The sequence below is a fragment of the Liolophura sinensis genome, chromosome 6, assembly GCF_032854445.1.
Source record: "Liolophura sinensis isolate JHLJ2023 chromosome 6, CUHK_Ljap_v2, whole genome shotgun sequence".
In the NCBI taxonomy this organism is placed as follows: Eukaryota; Metazoa; Mollusca; class Polyplacophora; order Chitonida; family Chitonidae; genus Liolophura; species Liolophura sinensis.
The window spans coordinates 71,499,045-71,512,159 of NC_088300.1; the positions used below are offsets into that span (position 1 = coordinate 71,499,045).

The 13,115-nt window shown below is 38.9% G+C and overlaps 1 protein-coding gene across 1 annotated transcript in view; it reads right to left on the reverse strand.

The window, feature by feature from the left end:
• The window catches only part of LOC135466427 (plastin-3-like), a 39,308-nt gene that overhangs the window by 7,200 nt on the left and 18,993 nt on the right, over positions 1–13,115 (reverse strand). Inside the window, exons 2-7 of the mRNA XM_064743885.1 lie at positions 4,936–5,094; positions 4,503–4,672; positions 3,332–3,427; positions 2,638–2,845; positions 1,355–1,540; positions 409–483 (exon numbers count right to left, since the gene is read on the reverse strand). Of these exons, the coding sequence (XP_064599955.1) occupies positions 409–483; positions 1,355–1,540; positions 2,638–2,845; positions 3,332–3,427; positions 4,503–4,672; positions 4,936–5,094 (894 nt within the window). The remainder of the gene's footprint in view (positions 1–408; positions 484–1,354; positions 1,541–2,637; positions 2,846–3,331; positions 3,428–4,502; positions 4,673–4,935; positions 5,095–13,115) is intronic.

Here is a 13,115-nt window from a genome sequence, read left to right on the forward strand (position 1 = left end):
TGATATGCCACAACACAACCTGTAACACTTTTTTTTTTTTTTACTTCTTTGATTTGTCTTTCATACCATACTGAAGAATATTTCCTTTACATGATGGCAGTCAATTTTAGGACAAAAATTCACCACGAACAGGAACAAGTACACATTTTTTAACATTCTAGCTGAGACAGAGCCATCAGTAAGGACATCAAGTAATGGCAGAGTTCCTGCTGTAATGATATGTCAGTCAGAGCTGGCCTCTGAATCCTGACAGCTGATCATGATTCATCACATTCATCAGCCTTCATGTCAATCCCTCAACCAGAAACATAATCCTTGATCAAACACAACTCGCATCACTTACTCATCACAGACCTAATGTCACAAACATAGCACACACTGTCAAGTGACACAAAAGTAGCACGTTACCTGTAGTGGACTCAATGTGACACCAGAGTCTGCAGGGGCGATTTGATGCAGTAGATAAGTGTAGGCTTCAGAGTCCTGCAGATAGACCAGTAACAAGATATATGAGCTACACATACATGTAGAGCATGTGGGGTGTGTGCGACATGGAAACTATGGAGCAACTGTTTAGATTACGCTATCACCCGAGCTGACAACATCTAAACATGTCACTCAGACCATAAAACTTAATTCATATTGTTTATTAATCATGTGGGGTCATCAAATTCCATACATAAAACATATATGCATACCTAACGTGACGACAATCTCTGTACTGATAGAGTGACAAAATGGGCATATAAATGTAAAGCTGAACTTTGGACTTGTCATATGGGGTTATCAACTGGCACAATGTTATTTACAAATGCAGACACAGATCACAGGTGAAAACATTCTTCTGCACAAACTCCCTATTACTTATTTATCTACACATGGAAGATCTATGTCAAACTTTCATTCATACACCTATTTCCTGCAATGCCAAAATTACATCGGGAAATCAGGAAATGGCTGCATATATTTCTCATTTATAGATGAGCATCAAAGTGTAAATCTAGAACAGCTAGATTTGAACTCCACACTGGTCTAGAGTTACTACAGTTGAATGCAGATGCCAAAACTATTAGCTGAGAAAATGTCAGAAAATGTGAGAACAAAATACCCCATGGGCAACTTAATAATCAACCATTGAATGATGATAAATGCTCATGTGTATGGATCTATATTCAAGAATTTTTCACCTATAGGTTTAGAGGTGAAGTAAACCACTGTCCTTCATCACAGACCTTACTAACCTCCTTACAGCTACAGCCATTCCTCAACGAGTGAGACATAGACTGGAGTCTGCACTCAGATGGTTGAGTGATGTATATCATGGCAATGTGGAGCATTGAACTGATTGTCTTACCTTGATGTCCTCTGTGAAGTTGCGGACCTCCTTGTTACAGCCTGCCCTCCTAAGGTGATAATTCACCCACCTGAGGAGTATCTGCTCAGGGGAGAGTTTCTGTAGATCCTCCAGGGTCTCTCCTTCCTCTAGCAGCAGAGCCAAGCCAGGGTGGTGAGCCAAGTCGATGTCACTCAGCAAGCCAATCTGATAGGGGAATAAAAGGGGATGTGGTTAATGACACAATGTTCACAAACTGACAGTACCTGAGCCAGGCCAAGGTGGTGAGCCAAGTCAGTGTCACTCAGCAAGACGATCTGACATTGGGGAGCTGAGGTTAATGACACGACGTTCACAAACTGACAGTACCTGAGCCAGGCCAAGGTGGTGAGCCAAGTCAGTGTCACTCAGCAAAACGATCAGACATTGGGGAGCTGAGGTTAATGACACGACGTTCACAAACTGACCGTACCTGAGCCAGGCCAAGGTGGTGAGCCAAGTCAGTGTCACTCAGCAAGACGATCAGACATTGGGGAGCTGAGGTTAATGACACGACGTTCACAAACTGACCGTACCTGAGCCAGGCCAAGGTGGTGAGCCAAGTCAGTGTCACTCAGCAAAACGATCAGACATTGGGGAGCTGAGGTTAATGACAAGATGTTCACAAACTGACAGTACCTGAGCCAGGCCAAGGTGGTGAGCCAAGTCAGTGTCACTCAGCAAGACGATCAGACACTGGGGAGCTGAGGTTAATGACAAGATGTTCACAAACTGACAGTACCTGAGCCAGGCAAAGGTGGTGAGCCAAGTCAATGTCACTCAGCAAGACAATCTGACACTGGGGAGCTGAGATTACTGACAAGATGTTCACAAACTGACAGTACCTGAGCCAGGCCAAGGTGGTGAGCCAAGTCAGTGTCACTCAGCAAGACGATCTGACATGGACTTGGTTAATGAGTTTTCAAAATCTAATGGTGACAGAGGGATGTTAATGATGTAGTCTTTACAGGTAGGGAACACCAGATGGGATTCTAATCACACAGTGTTCATTATCTAACAAGGAAGGACAGAGGAAGCACGTCCAGATTCTGATAGAAAACGCAGAAGGGATTTGGGACAAAACAATAAAATAGTATTCACATAAAAGAAATGAGGAATAAGAAATGCCACTGTGTCCCTTGTAGGAGGAGTGTAATAATGTACCATGTCTCTATTGAGCTGGGAGGCAGTAGAAATGCACTGTGTTTTCTTTGTCATTAACAAAAAATCATTAAAGAAAACAATTACAAATTTAATGGACTCACCCTGATGATCTGCCAGAGAAGACCCAGTGACAGATGGGGCTTCCCCTTCTCCAGATCATCTGCACCAATGTTCACAATGTTACAGCCGATGGACTGGGCAGAGTTCAAGGCCAAGGTCAGGTTTTCATGTTTACGGTACACACTGAGGTTTGTCTTGTTGATGGCTCGCTCATCAATTGTGTCATTCTGAGCTAAATTCACAAGTTTGCTGCAAACAAGCGAGCAGACATCATTTAGATAATCAAATCATGACTGTTCTAGCAAATTCAATTTCTCCACAAAATTGAAAAGAAGTACAGAAAGTTTATATGGTCTGAAATGCTGAAGAAATGTATTAGCCATTTTGGAACACATAGCATGTCTAAGTTTTGAAAGAATTAAAAAATCAAGTTTTGCACGGGAAATAATAAGGTAAATGATCGTGTTTAAAAACCACCAGCAGAACCGGTTTCCTATCCTAGTTCACCTATTACTTGTCAGGTCCACTGAGGTGTCTACAACCTAGATTTCATGCACAACACAAAATCCACAATGTCACAGAAAATGGCTTGCACATCACAAAAATCTTATTTTTCAGACTTATGTTGTCACATCTCTATTGGTTTAAATTGGTTCATCAGTTGGAAATGCAAGAAACCTGTTAATCCACTTTTTGAAAATATCCAATTCAATTATTCTTTCCAAATGAACTCACCACAAAATGATCCCATCCTTCATCTTTTCAAAGAGGTCTTTGCCTTCTGGATCAAATGGGATGTACTTCTTGCAGTCTGGGTCATCCCTAAGGTTCCTGTCGACAAAAACCAGATATGGGAAAGGTTCAATACCACCTTAATTTCTCTTTTTGTCCACCTTAATTTCTCTTTTCGTTCTTTGAAATTCCAGGACATTTATGCACAAATAAAAAATGTACATAATATCAAATTTTCATAATATTATGGATATATGTATCCAACATGTGTACATCTACACTACTTGTAATATTCTATAGCCATTAACATGGAGAAGTCATTGTGATTATTTTTAAGTCACGAAATCATAACTTTTGTATACTCAGCAAATGGTACACTTTACAGAATCATGCATAATCTATGATACTCTAAATTCCAACTCTATCCCCTATCTACAGGCAATACAGCTTGTACCTGACAGGCATGTGATTGACCAGTTACAAAACTATATGAAAATGAAATCAAAGAAAAACAAAACCTTATAAGATCATTTTCAGGCTGATATAATATCCCCCGAATCAAGCTTTAAAGCCTGTATACCTCGGTCAATGAGCAGTTCGGTGAAAGACAAAAACAAAAAAAAACAACATTTAACACAAAGCAGAGCATAACCACTTGCATGAATTCGCAGGGAAAGGTTCATGTGCATATTCATAGTAATTTGCCCACATTATTCATCGTCATTTGTCCATTTCGAATATTTTAATGCAGCTACAGTGTAACAATATTAATGCTGAAATTCAAGTCAAAAGGATGTGTAAATGCATACATCATTGTACCAAATGCGTAGCGCATTCCCCGGTCCACGGGCATTTTTTTACACTTCTGTCAATTTCCTTCACTCAAGGAGATTCTCTCTGCTCGATGATAGACATAGTAGATAATAGCCCGCAAAGCGAAAGATCTCTGTAACAATGGCGCTGATTGGTTGAATCACATTCCTCAACCAATCAGCATCCACATTTCAATAGCCCTTTGTTCATCTGGCATCATGCGAAATGGGAGACAAAAAAAAAAAACAGATTTTTTTTTGAGTCTCCTAGGCTAAACGTCACAGAATTTCGCGAATTCACAGAAAAAACACATCCCTGATTTGATGTGCACAAAGAAGAGAAAAACAGGCCATATCCTTACGAGTTAATCCAGTCTGAGAAAGCCACCTGTTCCTCCTTGCGGACTGTATGTGTTGTGCCCTGACTCGAGGCCTCAGACATTCCACTGTGGGTTTCAATGTTGTCTCGCTTGTGGACCATCTTCTTAAAGTTCACAGCAAAATCTTTCTCCAGTTTAAGTTTGGCATAAAGCTGAGAGATGAAAAAAATGAAATTTACTATTTGATGGCCACAATTACAGTTTCAGCTATACTACAATTGTAAATGTCCTTAAGTCAGCATGCAATCAAAATGTTTGTTTATAACTAAATGCATTACAGAACTAAGGCTGACATATGCCTGCCTGAAGGTAAGTTTACTTAATATTAATGAAAAACAGAATAATCTCGCCCAAACATTCTGTTTTTTCTTTGCATTTTTTTCTCTCAATTCAGATTTGTACAAATGACACCCACCTTTTGGAACTCTTCAAAGTCGAGTTTGCCGTCTGGACAGTTCTTGTCGAAGTCCCTGATGAGGTTTCTGACCTCATAGCCAGGCAGGTTCATCCCCACAATCTTGAGGGCATCTCCCAGCTCCGCCAACTCCACAAACCCACTGCCATTTGTGTCCACCTGTAATCAACAAAACACACACTACATTAGTTCTCTGGTTTTCAATATATTAGTACTTTTCGAGCAGATACATGTGTTCCCTCCTAGAAAAATTCATCAAGCTTCGACATGATGGTTTGTCAGATCAGACACTGTTACTTTTAACTCCACTGACTCAGCTATTTCGCCTGCAAGATTTCACCTTACACATTTAGTTTCTCAATCATGGAAAAAAAAAAAAAATTCAATACACATTTACGTCTAATGCTGTTAATCAGTGCAGAGGTTAACATTATCTGCTGAATAGTACAGACAAGGTGAATAATGTACATGTGTTAATAGTTTATTCTGGATAAGAAACCCAGCTAATTCTGTTCAGGGTGAATTAGGAACACTGTTCATCACCACTGAGTGACAAGTCCTGAAACCCATAATTGTGCACAAAATAAATTATAGCAAACTGAAAGTTTTTTCTCAAATAGTTTCCAAAAAATCATGTCCACAAGATAACAGATTCCTAAACGAAACAAAAATGGTTGAATAAAATAAATAAAATGGTCATGTCTTCAAGATTAAAAGAATGTGTTCAGCAGATTTGTAAATTTTTGAGAAATTGTGTCCATATCATGTACAATACCACATAGTAAGTATAACACACACAAGACTCGGGCAGACGCAAATCAAGGTGTTTCACTGTGAAAGGGGGATAAAATATATCCAAACCCCCAGTTTTATTTTTTAGATGCATTAAAATCTTTTCTTCATATGTTTGTCTGTGCATGTACACTCTGAAGCAGGTGTGATTTCATCTGGTCGATAGTTCACTTTGTGCAAAAGAAGCCTTCAATAGTTTCATGTGGATGAACATTATCATACATGCATGTACATGTAAAACGAGGTCTCCTAAAGATCACCACTTTAACAGGAAATGTCACAGCACTTGGTTACATGTGTATTTGTCTCAGGGTTTATAACCCTTGTGAGTTCAAAGTTGAAATTTGCCACAAGTTCAGGGGTGACATTTGACTATAAACGGGACAGTGAGGTTACCATATAATACTGTATGGCTGGGTTCAGTGAAGTATAACAAGCTGAGAGAACAACAACGGAGGTCAAGATGACATGCGATTACCTTATATGTACATACAGTATAGATATAGGACAGGTGCCCCTGGGTGATTGGCTGAGCCCACAAAATGCATGGATCTATAGTGCATATCAGGAAGTGATAATGATCTAAGATCTATCTCAACACAAAAAAAGGGACAAGTGAAAAGTAATAGATTTCTACATATTGAAATGTTCCAAAGTACCCAGTCACTTTAATACTAGCATCATGCAACTAAGGAAGAAAAAACACCCAATAAAATGGGGAGGAAGGCGAAAAAAAAACAGATTTAAAAATAAAAAATTCATGAAATTTGACAAGGTTTACGCCTTTGGTGTCACATTTGCTGGCAGTGTTGTTGATTTTGATATGCTACTTGTACATCATGTACCTTCATATCTCATCTCCTTGATGATATACATGTATGTGTATTTGTATTTCACACCTTGTAACGATATTAAGATATAAATTGGCTCAGTGGCTGCATGTTTATATTAAATTTGTGTAAATCTGTTTGGGGGGGCCTCCGAGTCTCAGTTGGTTAGAGAGCTAGCGCAGCGTAATGGCCCAGAAGCCTGTCACCAATGCGGTCGCTGTGAGTTCAAGTCCAGCTCATGCTGGCTTCCTCTCCGGCCGTAAAGGGGAAGGTCTGCCATCAACTTGCGGATGGCCGTGGGTTTCCCCCGGGCTCTGTCCGGTTTCCTCCAACCACAATGATGGCTGACCTCGTATAAGTGAAACATTCTAGAGTATGGCGTAAAAGACCAAACAAATTCAGAAAAAAAAAAAAAAAATACATGATCTACACATCACACTACATACATACATGTATGTGTCATATAACTTACATTACATGTAACTCAGCGTTATATCACACATACATGTATCGGTACATGTACGTCATAACATACACACCTGACCATTATATTTAACATATCTACACCTCATACTAATTACAAATCTATGACAGCATGATCTGCCCTGGTGTACACAATGGGTGTGTTATATTACTAGTCCATACCATGAATAACAAAACTGTCAGACTGACTAACACATTAACCTCACACACACTTCCTGTGCTAATCGTGGAGCTGTGTAGGATGAATGATGTCCACAAATTACCTGTAGTGCACACCTAGTGGCATGGTAGTTTGTATGACGATGAGCACATGTAAATCTGAACAGAATAGTCACCTACACGTATGCTGTGCCAGGTGTGGCGTATGTTTATCTGTGTCATGTGTGTGGGACATTACCTCATGAAAGTAAAGCTAACAAAAACATAAATTACCTCTAGCATATCCCCATAACGCAAACAGTGTACATCCACACACATCTACCTGTATACAATACATGCACATGTACATATTGACGCTTAGATGTACTGTATGTACATTAACATACAGCCTAATTGCAGAGTGGGCGTTCACATGTGCTGTTCAAACTTTTCTGGTGTGAAATTAAAGTGTAACATGTACTGTGATATTGAATTTGTACGTCATGGAAATGTGTGATGTGTACACATTCCTACATGTACAAGTGTATAGTGTGTACACGTCATCTCCATCTACCCTGTACATTCCTCTAAGATTTAGTCAGACCTCTCCTGACTCCCTGGTATACAGTAGCTCCTCGCTGTCACATTGTCTCATCACACTTATATATTTAGCACATCTTTTTTTCTCAAAGTGTCCACCTGGAAACCTGGATTACCGGCAATGGGTAAAATATGACTCAGCTAAGTAATACCAGAGCCAAAGAGGCCCTAGAGTATGGGTATGAAATTAACGCATGTGAAAGCATTTAGTCATTCAATTGTGTTTTTAATGCCAAACTTTATCACTTTAGTTTATACACAATTAAAAATCTTATTATCAAATTACACACCAATGCGGTAAATGTACATGTTTCTTCTATCCACTGTATAGGCCTGTACAAATGTCAAAATCATTAATATGTACTTTTATAAACATCTGCCTATGAAGATATACATGTAAATACAATGCTAAGTCATATGGCAAAGTGGAGTCTTTAGGTGTGTGTGCATGTCTTCAGGCACCGGCACCTATAGCAGAGTTGATAGAGCGTCGGCTTCAGGAAGCGGTAGATCCAGGGTCAATCCTGTGTCGAGTCACACCTAAGACCTTAAAAGAGGAAGTTGTAACTTCCTCACTGGCATTCAGCATGAAGGGGATAGTGCAATGATTGGTTGACCCGAATGAGTATAATGGCTCGGGCGGGGTGGCTTACTCGTCTCTGTTAAGGGGTCTCAGTGAAGCAGCACTAGATAAGAGAGCGGTGGAAATCCGTTCTGCAACAAGGAGGCACATTACATACACTCTAAGGATTCCTTCATCGTCATATGACTGAAAAATTGTTAAGTATGACGTTAAACACCAAGCACTCACTCTTCTTCTGGCAGGGTGAGTCCATGACGCCAAAGTGACGCTTTATGCATCATCCCCCCCCCCCCCACCATAATGGACTGTTGTACTAAACCTGCATGAATACATGCTACCTCCAGTTTCCTCTACAGCTGCATACGTATAGCTGCATACGTATAGCTGCATTATGTAAATGTATGCACAACTTCCCTAATTACCATCACACAATTCTCTCCATATCTTACATGCAACCACGTATCAGACAGAAGTTAAAACATATGAATAATGTACAGACAGACTTAGCTATACAAACATATATGTACATTTGCATACACTATTACTAATAATGTCAAAAAAATGTGAAATAACCATTATGGCACTGTATTTGCTCTACCCCCCCCCCCCCCTCCCCCCAGAAACAGAAACTTTAAAAAAAAAAAAAAATAATATGATCAACTCTCAGAATCTAGCAAAATGTATATATATACACAGTATACATTACCGTTTAGAAGCTTTGGAAGATGATACAGTACACGAACTATTTAATTCTTTAGAAGTATGTCTCACACCGACACCCAGGTGACAAGGCACAGCATACTGCATAGACACATGTAAATAATCACCTCATTTGTGCTTGTATTATTCATGTAAAGTACATGAACTTTTTATCATGTTCACTTTAAAAGTGTGTATTACTATATCATACAGAAATAATCCAACTTCACAGCTAACCCAATACAGGTAAATTAATGCAATGTAACATTTTTTGGACAGGCTGAATTTTTTTTTCTTGTACATAGTGTTTGTTACTTCTTAATCCTGTCTAAGTCTGTGTCAACATTTCACTTAGAATCTAAACACTGAATGCACATCAAAGATATGTTACAACTCGGAATACAAAGAACTACAGGTGCACTCCATGCTTTGACTGAATGTTGATACAAACCACAAAGAAAGTCTTTACTTATCAAGAACATGCATGAACAAATTAAAGGTCCATATGAACTCATATTCTGCCTGCCAATGGTTCCATTCAGAAGCCTTAAATGACCTTATTCAAAGAATCCAAGTTCTACAAGCATGTTAAAAGTTGGCAGTTTGATACTCATCGTTGTACAAAGGGGTTAAAGAAGCATGATCTATACTGATAAATGTGCATGCAGATGGCAATATAAACAGGTGAAAAGGAAAAGAAAAGCATAATAATATACCTGTAATTAGCACTCAATGAAGCTACATAAATAAATTATCTATTTTATAAAGTACCTGCACTGCTTTACTGTAGCACAGTAATGACCTGCTTAATGACAATCATCTGTATATTTATATTGGTACATGTCAAGGTCACATAAAAATGAACATCTCACTGTACAATGCTGTCATTACCTGATGATGTGCATAATGGGATGTGATTAATTTCATTGTTGTTTTATATTCATCTATTTGATTTGTGTTTTACGTAGCACTCAAGAACATTTCACTTACATCATGGCAGCCAGCCATATTGTCGGAAGACACCAGAGAGAACCCAGGGAAACTCACGACCATGCACAGGTTTCTGCCAGACCTTTCCAAGAACAACCGGAGAGGAAGCCAGCATGGAGTGTGTTATAATCCCATACTCAAGAATTTCTCACTTGTACACTTGCGGCCATTTTCATAGATAGAGGAAACCAATGTGCATAAAGTAAACTATATCACCACCCTTTGTGGAGATAGGCAAACTGTACAATGTACATCTATCATATCCATGGAGGTCATACTGGCGGTAGGCTAGTGATCTCTGGGGCCCATTTGTTCAAAACTGGTGCAAGACTCAATACCAGATTTAACTTTAAGCCAAGTCTTCAATTTTGTACTTAGCCCTAAACTTATTGTGCATCAGTATATTAAATATGAACTAAAACTGCTGCTGCTGTACTTTGCAGAACTGCATTGGCTGCTGACTTTGGTTAACATTTTAAATATAAAATATGATTTAATACCAGTATTACACGTAGCTATTACACGTAGCTAATACACTTTCAAACAAATGGCTCCTGCAAACTTCATGTAAGATCACACAAGAAAGCACTGTCAAACATACTGCACCAAATAAAAACAGCTGGCAGTGCACAAGGCCCAATAAATAATAAGAATGGTCCAATCCAGGAAATACTCCAAAACGGAATAGGGAATTTAGATGTTCAATTTCTCCCACAACCATCCTGTGTCCTGATTACACATGATTCTCCATTTTCAACTGCCAAGTACATGTAAAATTGTTCACTTCAGAAATACATTTCATAATGTAAAAAAATGCCAGTAACACGATTTAGAAAGAAGGTTCAATGCATGTGGGGTACATTATAAATGTCAGATTTTACCAACCCATGTTTGATAGTCTGCACAGCTGAAGCAGTTGTGATTTTCTGACACTTCTTTTCCTTTTTACTCACTGAGGACGAAGATCTTAATACTACCTTCTTAACAAGTCCTTCATGACTATTGTGGAGACATTTTACACCTTGTGAAACTGGCCACAAAACTGGCATATTGGCAGCTTATGTCTCCTACATGTACATGTACATATTTGAGACTGCAGACATCCTGGCATTTCACTTGTGCCAGGCAGCAGCAAGCAGACGAAGTGAAAGATACCATATAAGGATATGAACAAGCAATATTCCAAGAAGTATGGCTGATAATAACCAGAAATTTAGTATGTAAGACAACAGAACAATGTGTATACATACATAAATTGTGAACATCAACATAGCCTAGTTTTGGACTTATAAAGTAGTGAAGCAGAGTTTTGTATGAACTCTCATGTTACTTAGACAATGTTTTCACTGGGGTGTGTGAGCGAGTAAGCCTGGTGGCGCAAGTAAAACAGCCAATGCCTGGATGTTCGCAGTCTCGAATAATAGCACAGAAACAAAAAAGTCACAGTGACACGGGCACAAAAGAGTCTGACACAAAGAAACAGCAACTACAAGTACCATGATGTTAAATTTTCGAAAACCAGTAAGAAAGACTTTACACTTTACATATCCAGTGCAATTTTTCCAAGCAACCCAGCCAGACATGATGTAACCTCCAACTGAATTTTATGATGTATGATGTATAATGAAGGTCTGAGCCACATTACATACGTGTACATGTATTGTAACCTACATAATTATTTAGGTTAAATACTTCTACTTATACAGTTCTGTTTACATGTAGCTCCAAACAGAAACTTGCATACATGTATAAACATGTATGAGTTGTGTTTTGTATCCACATCTGGAACAAATAATAGTTGACATATGCTCTGTAATGATGTCAACCTTGGGCCAGTGGCTGATGGAACACTGACAGCCTGGGTCATACTCACATGGAGGAGGAAAGTGTAAGGGGGGAAGAGGGAAAAGAAGGGGGGGGGGGTCAGGTCCCACAGATTGTAAACCACCAGATGAATCACCCCTTCACAGGGTCTAAACTCCCAGCAACAGGGAACAATGACATCCACACCAGAGAGCACAAACCCAACCAATTCTAAGCCTGTGCACTATGCTAATTATATCCAAGACTTTAGAAACAGGGTATTTTTAAGACACCAAGTTCAACTGACTGACTTGAGAAGGGGGAACCCATGTTAAAGTTACTTTTCCAGAAACTGTAACTTTTAATTGGCTTCAAAATTAAAGAAAATGTAACATTTGCTTCAATGCCCCCTTCCCCTGTGTTACTTGCAGCAATTCCACATAACTGCTCTAGCCAATGCCTCTACAGCCTAATGAGACAGCAGAGACCATACTACCACTTTTCTGTATTCCTTAATCTTGATACAATGTAATTACAGGTGCAACCATTCCAGCTACAAGGGTCATGCTTATAAATGTTCATGCAAGTAGACAGATGACAAATCCTGCAGAGTCCATGCCTTGCTTTAAGAGGCTTCAGTAGGGATAACCTAGCTGTTGAATGTATGTCACACATGTACACTTCAATCTGCACTCAAAGCCTACACAATACAATAGGAGAAGTGTTAAAACATTTGATGTTTTGAGTGGATCTCAAAATACAATGTCTCCCTTCTGCTGAAAGTTTTGAAAGAAAATGTATGAAAAAAATTGCACGCTAGCTGTCTCTCTGTCTTACCACCATTAACAAAGATTGAAATATACACCAGATCAAACACTGTTTTGTACAGATATCTACCATTCAAGCATGGTTATATATATACTGAAGCAATGTACATGTACAGGTACACCTACAGCACACTTCATTTACATACATTTCATTGCCTGCATAGTGTTTCTCAAGTAATCTTCTATAAATATATCTTCTACACTATCCTAAGTACTGGTATTCAAGTTGTAGACCTCATTGGTTGTAAAGAGCCAGTGATTTCAACTGAAGTACTGTAAATTCATGCACCATGTGGCTGGCGAATAAGGTAACGTCATATCAATGGCCATAAAACAAAGTCATGACTTTGACACAATACTTAACAAAAACTACTTTGATTACTTTCAAAAGATGAAATAATTGTTTTACTCGTTGATCAGGGCTTGCAAATTTCA